The sequence below is a fragment of the Nelumbo nucifera genome, chromosome 5 (assembly GCF_055504915.1).
Source record: "Nelumbo nucifera cultivar China Antique chromosome 5, China Antique-T2T, whole genome shotgun sequence".
Classification (NCBI taxonomy): Eukaryota; Viridiplantae; Streptophyta; class Magnoliopsida; order Proteales; family Nelumbonaceae; genus Nelumbo; species Nelumbo nucifera.
The window spans coordinates 15,582,891-15,598,279 of record NC_142653.1 but is presented as its reverse complement, the minus strand read 5'-3'; the positions used below and the strand labels follow the sequence as shown (position 1 = coordinate 15,598,279).

The 15,389-nt window shown below is 36.5% G+C and overlaps 2 protein-coding genes across 2 annotated transcripts; both read left to right on the top strand.

Annotated features, from left to right (window-relative positions):
• Nucleotides 1-336: 336 nt before the first annotated feature.
• Nucleotides 337-3,527, top strand: LOC104604186 (uncharacterized). Its single transcript, XM_010268454.3, has 5 exons — nucleotides 337-773; nucleotides 1,034-1,108; nucleotides 1,206-1,288; nucleotides 1,410-1,612; nucleotides 3,279-3,527. Exons 1-5 carry the CDS (start codon nucleotides 565-567, stop codon nucleotides 3,378-3,380), a joined length of 672 nt encoding a protein of 223 aa, XP_010266756.1. The 5' UTR covers nucleotides 337-564; the 3' UTR covers nucleotides 3,381-3,527.
• Nucleotides 3,528-7,471: 3,944 nt separating this feature from the next.
• LOC104604195 (uncharacterized) lies at nucleotides 7,472-10,461 on the top strand. The gene is made up of 5 exons (XM_010268462.2): nucleotides 7,472-7,827; nucleotides 8,128-8,187; nucleotides 8,310-8,392; nucleotides 8,539-8,741; nucleotides 10,136-10,461. The coding sequence occupies exons 1-5, from the start codon at nucleotides 7,619-7,621 to the stop codon at nucleotides 10,292-10,294; spliced, it is 714 nt and encodes a 237-aa protein (XP_010266764.1). The 5' UTR covers nucleotides 7,472-7,618; the 3' UTR covers nucleotides 10,295-10,461.
• Nucleotides 10,462-15,389: the final 4,928 nt, after the last annotated feature.

Here is a 15,389-nt window from a genome sequence, read left to right as displayed (position 1 = left end):
TTACGATGTGACAGATGTCTAGGACGACAGGACATAAAACTCAGTTACATTACTCTCCTCTCACATGAACGGATTCTTACACATGTATAATGAATGGAACACCTGTCACATAGGGATTAGTTAACATATGAATTTGTAGGAACCGTTACGGGTTTTTCATCTACCCGAATACGAGACCGGGCCTCATTCAAATGAGAAATGAATATAGAAAAGAAGTGCTTATAATTTGAAAAGGTTTTAAATGTTTGTAAAGATTTTGAATGAGATGGCGTAAATGCGTCTTCCCTTGGCGTGCTGGAAAGATTTTGAATGTTTGTTTATAGAGATGAGAGCGCTACGTCTGGAACACTGGAACACGTAATTTCACCAGTAGACGCTTCAACCATCCGTCCGTCTTGAGAGCAAGAACATCTAGGGCTACCAACCTAACCCTGTTTCTCTTTCTCATTTGGAAACCAGAGGAGTTTCATATAAGCTAGAGACCGAGGAAGGAGGACAAGTATATATTTATGATGCTTCTTTTAGCTGAATCTGAATATTTGCCATTGCCAAAATTTGTACAAGATGTCTATGAGAAGACCAATCCCTTCTTACAACTTGCGCAGCTTCCTTCGGCTAATTACTCGCTATAGATCTCAGATCGGAGCCTTCTCTTCCGACCACCTTCCAGATATCTCGACGCGCAATCATTTACATGGTGCTCCCATCAATCATGGATTGAAGTTTCTTTCTGTTAGTCATAGTCGACTCCATACTAGTCCAGACACAAAAATGTAATTACCCTTCTCCACTTCTCATGCGACCCAAATACGGGATGGGGATTGGGGATGGTCACTCAGCGATGGCCACCGAACCACCAGTAATGCTGATCGCTTAAATCATCGCCCTTGGAATACTAATCATAATTATATAGAAAAAAAAAAACTTCCTTCGTCCCTTGTCAGTCAGTCCGCTGGTATAATTTCTTCAAGTTTGATAGTATTGTCTTTCTTTAGTTCTAATTTGTTATTTGGATTTCTTAACACTTCTTTAGGGTGGTGAAGGATAACGTCGACGATGTCAAACCGCCGGTGCCACCTCCTTCTTCTAGAACCAGTTTTTCATCTTGGTAATGTATATATATTGCTAATTACATAATTAATCATAAGTCTGTTAATAATTGAATTGGTTTGCTTAGCGACACACATGATATTAATTTCACGCAGGGCAAAGTGGGTCTTGGGTTCGATATTATCTCTATTTCTACCATTCTGGAAACACAAATGGGAGAATTTGCTAAGATTGGAAGGTACGCATAATGAAAAGGAGTCGACTTCTAAGAAATATTTCCTGGTTAACTAGTGTCTGTTTCTGGCCGCATTATATTGTTCAGTTACGTTAAAGCTGCTTTAGTTTTGGGTTTTTTAAAGATGAGGTGGAAATGGTTGCCGAGAGGGTTGAAAACGTCGCGCGGGCTGTAGAAAAGGTTGCCAGTGTGGCGGAGAAAGTTTCTGCAGAGGTGGCCGATATAATCCCCCACGATGGAAAGCTTAAGGAAGCAGCTTTGTTGGTAGAACGTGTGTCCAAGGAAACAGCTAAGGATGCTCAATTAGCGCAGGACATCGTTCACCAGGTATCCTAGCCAACTGCACTTATCTTAACCTATGCTTTCTGAGTAGAAATTATCAAATTAAGTAAGAACGACACAAACGTCAAATATTTTCAAGTCGGGGTGCAAATGATTTTAGCCGAGATTCGATCTTATTTGGTCGAATTTGTATAATCCCTTGGATCTTCGGATCGAATAATAGGATCAGAAATTGGATTGGATTCCGATCACCCCTATCGGATCCGAGAAGATCTTATTTGATATGTATTATATATTTATAAATATAAATATAAATATATATATATATATATATGTTATTTATTTATTTATAAATATATTTTTATAAAATTATTATATTTTTTATTTTTTATAAAAAAAATATATATAACATATGATGAAAATAATTAAAAATACTTGTATTTTTAGTTTTTATTTTATTTAAGTTAGTATATTTTATTTTTCTTTTAATAGTTTATTAAATTTAAAAAAAAAAAAAACAAATCAGATCAGATCGGATCCGAAAATTCAACTTATCCATAAAATTCAAATTCAAATCAAAACTTATCAGATCTGATCAAATCTTCGAATGGTATCAGATCTGGTCGAATCTTCAGGTTGGATCAGATCTGATATAAACAATATCGGATCAGATTCAAATATACTCCGAGTCGAATCAGATCCGATCCATTTGTATTCTTATTTTTAAGCGTAGTTCGTACTCTAGAAAAGAATGAATGAACAGAAAATTTATCCTGCACTTTTTCCGATGGTCCTTATCGTGCACTTAAACTCTTGATAAACAAGTCGCCGCTGATAGAAATGGCACATTTAGCGACCAAACAGAAAAGAAAGAAAATTGTATTTCAAATTTCTCTTTGTTTATTTGCTCTCATCCGTAGCCCTTTAATCGCACAAGTAGATAAGAGAGGGCAAGGACTCATTGAAAAGCTTCTTGCTTGTGTGTTGTTGTCACTGAAAAAGAACATGACATAAGAGGTAGATCCGTAGATATCATATAATATTTCATAGGGTTAAGAAGCATGTATAATAAATACATTTGTAATATATGCATGCAATACATGTATATATACTTAGATAATCAGTCGGGTGTTAATAGGGTTTGGACCCTACTAATTATCGGGACCCAATACAGATCAAAACCCCATAATAGGATTGGATCCATTTGGGCGTTTAACAGGACGGATTTTTGACAGCCCTAAAAGCTGGCGGGCGAAAGAGGATTTGGTTCGGTTACTCACTTACTCCCGGTCCCGGTCCCGGTCCCGGTCCCTCCCACCCATGACTCTTCTGATCCATTTTGATCCAAACTAATACAAGTGGACCGGGGGCCTTGAGCCTTGACAATGGATAGGCCTTAGGTCACTTTTTATTTGGTACCTCGTACAGATACATGATTTAGTATCTGATTCGTCGATCCTTCAAATGGACAAGGCCGGATCTGCTCCTCACACGAACATCCTACCATGTATTGTCAACATTTTTCGTATTTTTAAGTTATTATTTATGAGAGGTGTTCTTAATGCACGGTGGACGTGCATGTGAGAAACAGATCCGGTTACCAAATGTACTACCATATTAAGTTATTAACATTGATCACACTGATGATTTAAAGATGGTGAGCATATATGGTCAAAAGCTTCTGATGTTTTATTTCTTCATTCAAATGTAGGCCGACGAATTGAAGCAGGAGTTGGATACTATCATTGAGCCCTTTGTCCATAAGGGAGGAGCCAAGGGCGTAGACGAAGATGGTGGACATATAAGTAGTTGATCATGGCATCTTATTTTTTAATTATTATTATTATTATATTTCTTCTTCTCTCTGTTGGCGGCTGAAAGCCATGATACACAATACCAACATGTAGTTTCCCTCGTTTGATTAAAAAGTTAAAATCGTTTGCTCAGTTTTGATTTTTAATACCAAGTTTTATTTGAGTATTTTCTCGCCACCAAAGCTGAATGGATCATGCCCCTCGCCTCAAGATAATGCATCCCAGGTTATTCCTCCATTTAGGCTCCCCACACCCCACTGAGTTCACCTCATACATGTACATACAGCGTGCATTGAAAACATCTTTCGATGATAAATACGATAGATATTCTTAATGCATGGTTGGATGTGCATGTGAGGCACCAACATCTGTTGGATGCATTTGGTGGGGAGTCCATCTAAACCCGTATCCAACCGAGTATTGAGGATCTTACAAAGTACAAACTAATGAAAAAGGAGTCCAGTCCAGTCCATCCACTAGTAGTCAGTCTATGCGCTACAGTGACTTGGTACTCTTTTCTTCTTGGTAGAAGATGGCATCAGCCACCCAAAGGGAGGCGTGCCCCCACATGCACATCTCAGTGTGCATTGACAACATTTCTAGTGCTTGCCATTGGTAGATGTTTCCACTTTCCAATACAAACATCCTGTGAACCCACCGGTTCAGGGGAGGTGTGCATCTGCAAATGAAAAACAAATACGTCATTTTTATTCTATTAATGAGGATTTAAGAGCTTATTCCAACTAATTGAGCCAACCACTACAAGACAAAAAATGACAAAACCCAAATACTAGCTTCCCTCTCTCATTCGTAATCCTCCCGGCTCCCACCACCGTCTCTCGACATCCTGTCAGACCACCGGCGAGATCACAGCAATTGATGCTCAGCATTAGGAATAAACCGGCGACCGATGGCACTTTCATTCTTCTTCTTATTCTATTCCTCCTCCTCCTCTCCATCTTCTTATTTTCCCATTTTCTTCTCTCATTTCTGTTGACAACAATCCTCTAAAGTCTGAATGGTGTCCCCAGAAGTACTCCAATACATGCTGTTGTGACCAAGCTATTGTCGGCAGATTTCTATTGGTCTACTTTTTTGCCATTTACTCTCTTCTTTTTCTGCCACTCTACTCTGTTCTTCTTTAGAAGTTGCTGGATTGCCTGGTGCATGAGCTTGACTTCAGTGTTCGCATGGACACTCTCATTTTCCTTCATTTCCGTGACCATGGCTGGAATCGAAACTCAGGAGAAAAGGGGAAGAAGAATAAGGAGAAGAGCAGGAAGAGAAATGAACGGTCGTCTTCGTCTCTACTTCGTTTTCATGATTACTTCACTGATCTTTGATCTCAGAAATTTCCATCGCAGCCGACACCATAACTCTGAATCTGTCACTCAAAGACGACCGAACCCTTGTATCAACCGATGGACCCGGGAGTTCAAAATACAGATATGTGGGCATATGCATGGTATAAGAAAATCCCGATTAAAACAATAGTATGGGTCGCAATTCGCAAACAGGAACATCCCGATTCCAAATTCATCGAGAGTTGTATCAATTGGCACAGACGGGAATCTCGTTCTTCTCAACCAACAGGCGTGCGCCTTTTGGACAACGAATGTAACATCCAAAGCACACATTATCTTTTTATCCTTTTGTGGGTGGTTCAACCAGATTTCTTTCAGCTAACGGCTGAAGACATGTTCTATTTTTATTGACGGGTTTAAGGGTTCATAGGATGATGCGAACTCGTTGGGATGTGCTGTGGGGCACCACCTCCTGTGGAGCGCTGATGTGGCCGATGTGAACTTGAAACTTGGTATTCAAATAAGACCAGTTCTCTGCAAAGTGCCAACCTGCTTATTGTAATTGTAATGGAGGCCTGCACCTGGACCTGGGTTGGCGTTTGAAGTCACAAATCTTTCAGGTCATTTTCCTATTAAAAATTTGTAAGATAAAAAATAAAATTTGCAAGTTGCAAAAGTCCTAGTTATAAAATTAGGTGGAGTGGTTGGCGTTTCAGATCTCTATATTTTAAAAAAGATATTTTTATATATGGATAAATCTTATTCTGAGTTTCAATTTTCTTTCAAAAATATTTGACACAAAAATTCAAACAAGGCTTTGATGACTTTTAGTTTTCAAAGTGCACAATCCAACGTATTTCCTTGATTTCGTAATTTCACGATTGACCACGTACGACGCTGTACTATTTAGAATTAGAAATGAAAATACCAAGTGGACGCCGGTGATGGAGAACTTCCATATTCTCAATTTCTCACCGGAAGCGGAAGCCACATAATCATATTGTTGGAATTGGATCATGTAAGATCATTTAATGGAAAAAATCACTATCATCTATCTATATATACCTTTTTTCAGTTTTTCCCAATCATACGGGATTTCATGTGTCTTGTCATTCTGTTAGATTCAATGTCATATTGCAGGCACTAGAATTATTATTTAATTACATTCAACTCTTTTTCCGTTTGTTTCAACTCCTTACTACCCCTTCAACTTGTAATATTTCATTTTTCTTACACGTGATGTGGATGAGGAGGATCTTTGTGTTTAATAGGCGCTGCTACTCTTGTATTACCTAACCCAGAAACGTCATAATAAAAAATAAAAAGTATATCAATGTTTTGAACCTTGGCAGTAAATGGTCTTTTATGCATACTCATTTTATTATCTATTAGGGTTACTTGTAAGCTCCTTCCTATGATTTCTTTTCTAATCACTCTTTTTAGTTTTATTACTTTTTTTTTTTTTTTATTTGCAAGAATTATATTTCGCATTGCTATACTCAATAGTATAACACTTTGGGATAAAAATAGAGTACTTTCACATTACATAAAACATTCTTAAGTTATCTCCACAAAATTTCAAGAAGGTGAATTGTGAACATCCATTAACAGAGATGTACCTTTACTTCAAAGTTAAAATAAAAATGAAAATACCTATTTTCAAATTAAAAAATACGTTTTCTAATTAATAGGGCTGCAATCGGATTGACCTTTAACAGAATAGTTTGCACCCAAGTTTGATTAGGCTTAATTTGAATTCAATTCTAATCATGTTCCAACCTCAAAATAAACTCAATTAGTTGTTTAAACTAGAACTCGATCAATAAAAAGTCCAGTTCCAAAACTTGTGGGCCAGATTCAATTAACACATATGATGGGATGATGTATTTTTGTTGGATGGCATCACGGAATAAGGGAGGTCTTAATCCATTTCAAAAAGTGAGGAGTACTATTAGTGCTTAACATAAACTTCCAGAGTTTCAGGGAAGTTTAAAGTCTTTTACCCGGTCCAATATTGTGTGAAAAGGTAAGGGCCTGTTTGGCAAATTTTTTTGAGAATATCTTCTTGTAGCTCTGACAGTCAATAGACACACTGAGTTTTTGATATAAGATCTGGGCAGTCCAAAGACCGTTTGGCTGATGCGTGCCTTTCCATGTGTCGTTTCGAACATTTTCGTGTGAGATTAAAACATGAAAGATGTGGGAAGCTTCACAAAATCAGCCCAAAATGGACTTTGCATGTCTTTTCAGCACCGTGTCTTTTGGAGGCTAGATCTTTCGTGTATCAAATAGGAATAGACCAATTTAACTGAAAAATCAGATATAAAAATATGCCAAACGGCACCTAAATTTTCAAAAGAAAAGGGAGAAACCTCATACTTCACTTAACGGGAACTGAGGTCATATAGTGGAAGCCAACACAAAGGTGGTTTATGTGGCTCACAGTTCATGTCATATTGTAGGTAGGTAATGAATACTATTTCCACAAACTAGCATTAACCCTAATTTTATTAATCAAACCGTAGGAAAATTCTTCCAGAATCCTGACTAGTCAATTAATTTTAAATTTTTAAAATCAACAAAGAAATAACGCGGCGGCTGAGAATAGTGTTAAAATTTTGACTTTTCCAAACGTGTAATTGATAGGCTCTTTCGTTCAGCCATGTACGAAAGGGGCCATCTCTGTTCCGTAACACTTTGAAAAATGCTTTTTTTTTTGGCACTAGAAAAATGAATATTGTTCAGGCCTCTCGGGTCCCCTTATATATACCATGACCATGAGCGATCCTCTACACCCATCGTTTCCTACAGCTGTCTACCTCTCCGTAAAGAAACTTGAATCTGATTCAGAGAATTGGGCGAATCTCACAGAGCTTGAGGAGGCTTATTGCAGTGGCAGTGTTGTTCAGAATTTCAGGTCGGCCCTATAGACTATGTATGCGACAACTACGATCATGTCTCGCGACCTGAGTAGCCTCCGTTTAGGCACTCCTCGCCGTGGATCTTGGGATGCTGTTCCCAGTCCCAATCGTCTTCTGGGAAGCTCAGCAACCAAAGGTAGTCATCAAAGTTTCCTGCTAAATCGGGGCTTGCCGTCACTCCGCATCAGAAGCAGAGAACTTAGTAAAACCACTACGAAGATGTAATCCTTTTTGAAATTAACCATCCTCTTTGCTTTTGCTTTTTCTCAGTCGGGCTGCAGAGTCAATCAGCCGACGTGGGTTTCAGTAAGAAACCCCTAGCGACCATTACATTGCATGAGCTGGTTGCTAAATGACCATTGGTTGCTGTATGTTCAGAGTTATATATATCAGCTAGAAGCTGAAACTAGTTAAAATAGTTTGGCCTTGATATTCTTGCAATTGATCGTTTTGCTTCAGATAATGGAGAATTTCTTCAGGCTTTATTAATTGTTAACAGTTGATGGTGCCAATCCATGTAGGGATGTGACTGTATACAACAGTAACAATGGTCAACCGAGCGGATCCCCTTCGAACTCTTGGTAATTATAATCTGCTACTATAATGATCCTTTTGCGTTGATAAAGAGACGAGGATATATGTTCTGGCCGGATCCCATTTCGCTAACAACAGGTTAAACTACTATACTGTTAAAATCTTTCAGGAGAAGCTGGATTTTTGGAATTCTGGTAACGATAGTTCTACCCTTCTTGAAGAACAAATGGGCACCATTGCTTACTCTGAAAAGTAAGGATTGAGAAACCATTATTCTCTGAGACATCTTCAAATAAGGAACACGCTTTAGAGTTTAATTAGCACATGTAGATATCATTGCAGTTTCAATTCTGGTTTCTCAAAAACTAATTAAATCGAATTTGGTTTTGATGTTTTAGAGGAGGTGGACACGGTGGTAGACACCATTGAAAATGTGGTGACTGTGGTAGAAAAAGTGGCGGAGGAAGTGGAGAAAGTAGCCGATGAAGTTGCCGATAAACTTCCGGAGGGCGGAAAGCTCAGGGAAGCTGTTTGTGCCGTTGAACACATAGCTAAGGAAGCAGCTAAGGATGCACAAATGGCCGGAGATTTCATAGACAAGGTACTCACTCAATTTCCCAAATCAAAGCAAACCTCTTTCACGCGCTACAATTTGGTTTTCGTGAAATTAAAGAAACTTTCAATTTTGCCACCCAACCCACCATATCCATAAAAAAAAAAAAAGAAAGAAAAAACCGATTGACCACCCCATGTGCGTCGTTGCAGCAAGTCCAAAACTCTTTTCCAACCATGAATTATTTTCTGACCAACGCTTCTGAGCACTTGTGTAGTTGTATTTCCAATTCTTTTTTTTTTTTTTTTTATTGCTCAAGTTGCGTTGGTTACATAATTTATCCACCACCACCACCACTAGGTCCTCTATGAAAACTTTATTGTTTGTTGCATTTATTTTCAGTTATTATTTAGTCTCCAACTTGGGAACACGGTAAGAAACACAGGTATACCCGTACATGGTTTGAGTTTGACCACAACTCGGTCTAGGTAGGATGCCAAGCAACTTGAAAAAGTCTAGGATGCCAAAGTAATTTTCCTGGTAGAATAGGGGACTGATTTGGGCACATCTTATTTTATTTAGAAACTGGGCACATCACTAATGAAAGGACAAACAAACCCATTTGCTAATTGCTATGTAGGGTCATAGCGAAAAAAAAAGAAGGTTTTCTTTTTTCTTTCTTCTTATCCCGATTTCCCGCCACTAGGAAGAAAGTTGAAAATATGGATTGCTTCATTATCTTGTCAAAGTAATACACGTACCCAAATGTTTGTGCTTTGTCTTATTTCGCTAAAAAGTGAGATGACGTGGCGGATAACCATTACTACGAAAAAACGTTTACTTGTATTACAGAGGAGACGGTCTAGTTCACGGCAAATGATAGTGGTGCTGCAACTTGGGGTTTCCGATTGGTTTTGTCAAAATTTGAATGGACTCGGCCCAAGCCCAAAGCAATATAAAATGTTAATTTGGGTCAACCCAAATTGTACCTCTATCTAAACCGATTAAAAATGAGAACAAAGTGAGTAATCCTTTAAGATACAGTTGCACGGATCACTAGCGCGAATGGATTGGGTTGGGCTGTAAGTAAATTCCCTTTTTTCTGTTGCAGATCCAGAGTGGTATTAGTGGTTTATATATGTTCAATTTTAGCTGTATAATATTATCCTTTTTTTAGCTGGTTGTTAATTCCCTACCTTTTCTTTGAAACCAAATACAGCCTAAAAGTTATGATAAGGCATTAAGGCCAAGTATCTTTGTTTCTGAAAACCATTGTAGTTTTAGAGGAGGGAGGCCTTAACATCCACCGTAAACCGGAAGGAGCACAAGACCTGATTGTGGGAGCTTTATGGAGGGCGAGGAACCTGATTTTGTTCATGATCAAGTCTTCTTCACTGTTATTGAGGTGTATTTTAATGTTTGGCATGGAAATAATAATGCAGGTAGAGGAGGTGGAGAAAGATGTGGAAGCACTCATCGAACCGGTCCAGGCTCTTGCAAGCATGGCCGCCAACGAAGACGGTGAAGAGAAAGCATCCACTGAACCGGTCCGGACTCTTGCAAGCGTAGCCACTAAGGAAGACGATGAATCAACCAAATAGAAAATGTATACAAGTTACTACTATGCCTTATCGATCCGCTTTTTAAGAGATCGTCGCGCCACTCCGTGGTTGTAACTTGTAAACGAATAATGTTATATTTAATTCATTGTTTTTTTTCCCCTCTTTTTTTTTTGATAAAATGAATTTTTTCCTTCTATTTCATTGCATCTTCTCTCTCAGTTACTAAAAGACTCTTGTTATGCATTTTTCTCTCTCTCAATTGACTTGACAATTTCATTCCAACGCTCAGCGGTTTGGAAAATGCTGATTTCTTCAACAAAACAATTTTCGGAAGAAACATATATAAAGCAGTGGCTTGGAGCCATGAATCTTCTTTTGGGGAGGCCAAGTTAAACATGAAAATGAAATAGGGAGGAAAAGAGGTAGAGTTTAAGAGAAATGGGAGGAAAGGTTTGAGTTGATTATAGATTTTTCTAAGGCTGCGTTTGATTGAAGTGTAAATGTGAATTGACATAAATTTCAATCATCGATTTGCATTTACACCTGTTTGTTTCTAGTGTAAAAGCAGACCGGTGTAAAACTCTACATCCGGTCCACTTTTGCAGCCGTTTGTTTCCTATGTAAAAGTTACATCGAAAATCGATGTAATCCTGTTTTTGGCTTACTTTTATATCATTAATCAATGTAAATGATACACCGATAAAATCGATGTACTTTTACATCCATTCTTACTTAAAAAACTCCCAACGGTCCAGGCAGTTTTAAACCGATGGATTTTTCCATCGACTGACTTTTACACGATGGATTTTTCCACCGCATTCAAACACAGCCTGAAGAAACAATAAACATTTTTTTTTTTTATCTTGGGAGTTGGAGGAACATTAGAGAGTGATCTTTAGGCTGTGTCTGGTTGCTATGCAAATAAATTTACACTGATGCAAAACTATGGCAATGCAAATGATTTGAGTGTAAATTCTGACCTATTTTTGTTTCAAATTTTAGCTTATGTTGTTTGATTGTAGTATAAATGAAGTAAATTAACGCAAAATAAAGTAAAACCCAAAATAAAATTAAATGTGAGTTTGCATTTTTTTCATTTGCACTCCCATGGATTTGTACTATATAAATAAAATTGCACTGCAACCAAACACAACTTTAGCATTTCAGTTCAAGTCTTAAGGGTCAAGGACCCACTTTACTATGTTTTTAACCCAGCCTCCACTTACTAGCTATATGACAAAAAGTTTAGGGGCGAAAGGACCACCCAACCAATACACTTGGCTCCGCCCTTACCATAAAGGATTAGCTGAATTTGATTTGCTCTTTTATGGGTCACAAGATCAGTTATTTTGTTCAAACCCAGCCATTAAAGGGCACTTGATAACAGCTGATGAAGTTGCTGAACCAAATGATTTATTATTTTGTTTTCTTAATAGATAAAATAATTAAACAATAAATATTCAAAGAGTATAATCCTGTATCCAAATTCAGCTTCAGCCATTAAAGAACTCACAACCTCAAAAACTTATTCAAATACGAATATTCAATGTAAAAACATATGTTGTCAATTTTTGTAAGCTGCATTTTTCCCAATCAGAGCCTAAAAGAAGACAAAGGGATAGGGGTAATCATGAAAAGCCAAAAAATCAAACCGAATAAAAAATTCTAGTTAATCGAATCAATCGGTTTGGTATTTTTGAAAATTTGAACGTATCAATTTGGTTTTGATTAACCTGTATAAAAAACAAGTGGTTAACCAAACTGATCAGTGTACATTATATATAAATATTATCTATATATTATAAATGAATATATATATGCGTTATATATAATTATATATTTATAATATATAATATAATATTTTATATGTACCTCTAATTTTTTTATTATATATTTACACTTTATTTATACTATATAATATAAAAAAATCAAAAAACCGATGAACTAAACCAATCAACTGATTAATCGATTGACTTCGGTTCAATTTTGATTACCAATTTTCTAAAAATCGATACTACCAACTCAATTTAGAAAATAGGCTCATGATTCGATTAACTAAACCGTAAACATTCATACAAAAGGGATATAAAACAACCACCATCAAAGCTAACCAAAAGTTGATGGAGAAAATATTATAAAAAATGACGAAATCTACTAAAAATTAAAAAATGAAGGCAGCATAACCATAAAAAGCGACCAACCACGGTGAAATCAGCCAGGGTCATTGTATAACAGTCCAAATTCAATCACTGATCTACCCAATCAGTTAATTTGTTTTTGTTTGCATACAACTAGCAAAAAAAAAAAAGGTAATTTATTTATACATACAATAAAAAGATAAAAAAGAGAACATCAAAGATTCCCTCATCGCCATAAGAAACTATTTCTCCTCAATCCTCATACACGACATTTTAAGGAGAAAAAAAATCAACCAAAGCTTTACAGCCACCCTTCTTGTGGTTCTTGACTTTTGAGTTTAATTAGTGTCTTTAGCCAGGCAATGCTAGAATATTGGTGAACGTGGCTTAGAAGACAATCAATCGCCACCACCTTCATATATGTTTAAAGGAAAATATTTTTTTTAACTGCAAGTTTAAGGGAAAATAAAATTGCTTTAATTTTTAAGTAGTCACAACTTGGTTCTCCTAGGTGTGCAAAATGATCCGATCTGATCTTATTTGATTGAATTCAGATCACCCCTCGTCGGATCTTTGGATCGGATTCGGATCATCGCCTATCCAATCCGAGAATACTCAATCTGATGTGTTATATATTTTTAAATATATATATATATATGTTATTTATTTATTTATAAATATATTATTTATATTGTATTTTTATAAATTTTTTATATTATTTATTTTTTTGTAATATATATATATGATATAAATATTTAAAAAATCCTCATATTTTTTGTTTTTTCTTTATTTAAATTGGTATATTTTATTTGTTTCTTTTAATAATTTATTAATTTTTAAATAAAACAAGTCAGATCAAATCAGATCTAATAGAATTCAAATTCATATCAAGTCCTATCAGATCCGATCGGATAGGATCTGACATGAACAATGTCGGATCGGATTCGAATATACCCTGATTTGAATTCGATCAGATCCATTTGCATCCATAGGTTCTGTTGGATTGGTTATTGGAGAAATAAGTTCTTATCCATAGGTCTTCATTTTAGCAAATGCTTTTAAGAGTGTTAGGTGAAAAATCTCTCCTTTCAAATGGGGTAGTATAAGTAATTTAAAAATTATATGATGGGCTAGAAAGACAAGTAGTTGAAAAAAAAGGGTAAAATACAAAAACCTCCCCTAAAGTTTCTGACAATCATAAAAACCTCCCTTCTAGTTTAATTTTAACAAATACCTCCCCTAAACTTTTGAAAAATTTGACAAAAAACCTCCCTTCTAGTTTAATTTTAACAAATACCTCCCCTGAACTTTTGAGAAATTTGACAAAAACCTCCCTTCCGTCACTTTCTTAGATGGAAAATGTTAAACCGATGCACCAATTTCTTCTAAATACCCATTCTACCCTTTTATAAATTATTTTACAAACAAAATTACTAAAATATCCCTATTTTTTACTTGATAAAAATATCCTTTTAATGATCATCTTCTAATGTTTTTGTCGAATTAAAACATGGTTATTCAGTGTGTACTGAATTAAAACAAATTTATTTTCTGAAAAAGCAGTTAATTTGGATTTTTTTCCAAATGCATATAATTGCTTATTGGTGTAGTCTCGGCTTAAAACAAGTGCTTCTTCCAACAGGTGCTTAAAAATAAAGGGTTTCTAGCAGATAAGGGCAACTTTTTTTGCCCTGAATATCAATAAAAGATAATATTTTTATAAAGTAACCAAAATAAGGTAACTTTTTTTTTGAAAAATATCAAGGAAGGGCAATGACACTGTTCATCGTCCTCCTTTGCCTCTGTATTCATTAGAATACACTGGATTTGAAGCCTTGGTGAATCCATTTTAGGTTTTGCACAAATAAGAGAAGGAAGAGGAACAATATGTATTGACATGGCGAATCCATTGTTCCTTTCATTCCTCTTTCTTCTCTTATCCGCCCATCTTAGTGAGCAAGTCTGGCGCGTTGCCAGTTTATCACGCACTAGCTTCACCGTCGCATCCTAGCCAATTGACAAAGGAAATGCCGACATTAACAATTGGGGAATAGGAATGACGACAGAACACTCTGGGCATCCTGGCTTGTATCACAGCTGCACTGGCTTGTCACTCTGATTATCATCGCATCTTGGCTTGTATCGCACTAGCTTCGTCGTTGCATCCTGGCTTGTCACCGGTTTATCACACACTAGCTCAGCACCTGGCAGGGTGTACTGTCCAACCACCTATTAAAAACAATCACATAGGCAGAGGAAGAGGAAAATGATGAACAATGTCATTGCCCTTTATATTTTTCAAAAAAATTACTTTGTTTTAATTATTTTATAAAAATATTATCTTTTATGTTCAGGGCAAAAAGTTGGCCTTATATGCTAGAAACTCAAAAATAATCTCTACCAAACGGACTAAGGGAGGCTTAACTCCATCTTACTTTCCTTTCTATGACAACAGTACTCCTTTCTTCATATAAAACCCTATCTCCTGTGACGAACTGACCATTAGCACGCTATCCATTAAACGTACCACGTACGTCCTCCCCCTCAACCATCCAAATTAGAAACCCAGTGAAGTTGGTATCTTAGAAATTTAGAAACCCATATGCCATCAAATCTTAAACAAATAACAAACAATTGGATTGCTGTGAATCGAAACATGACATCAATGCCAGATTGGCTGCAAGAAACAAAAAGAAGAAAGTTGTCATCCAAAAGACCAAGAGGTTATAGATGCCATCCCTAAAAACAATGTTGAGAATATAAATAAAACACCATTAATTTGTTTAACAATTGAAACATAATATATAAATTTACAATAAGAGAGAGAGAGAGAGATTCCCAAAGCCAAAGGGGATACTCCTACTTCCCTCTCCCCGGCCCCCTCTCTCTTCTCTCAATAAACCGTCCTTAATTCTTCTTCATCTTCTCCACGCTTGCATGATCTGTCTCTATACTATGAGTGCTACTTCTTCCCTATCTATCATAGAGCTTATGGC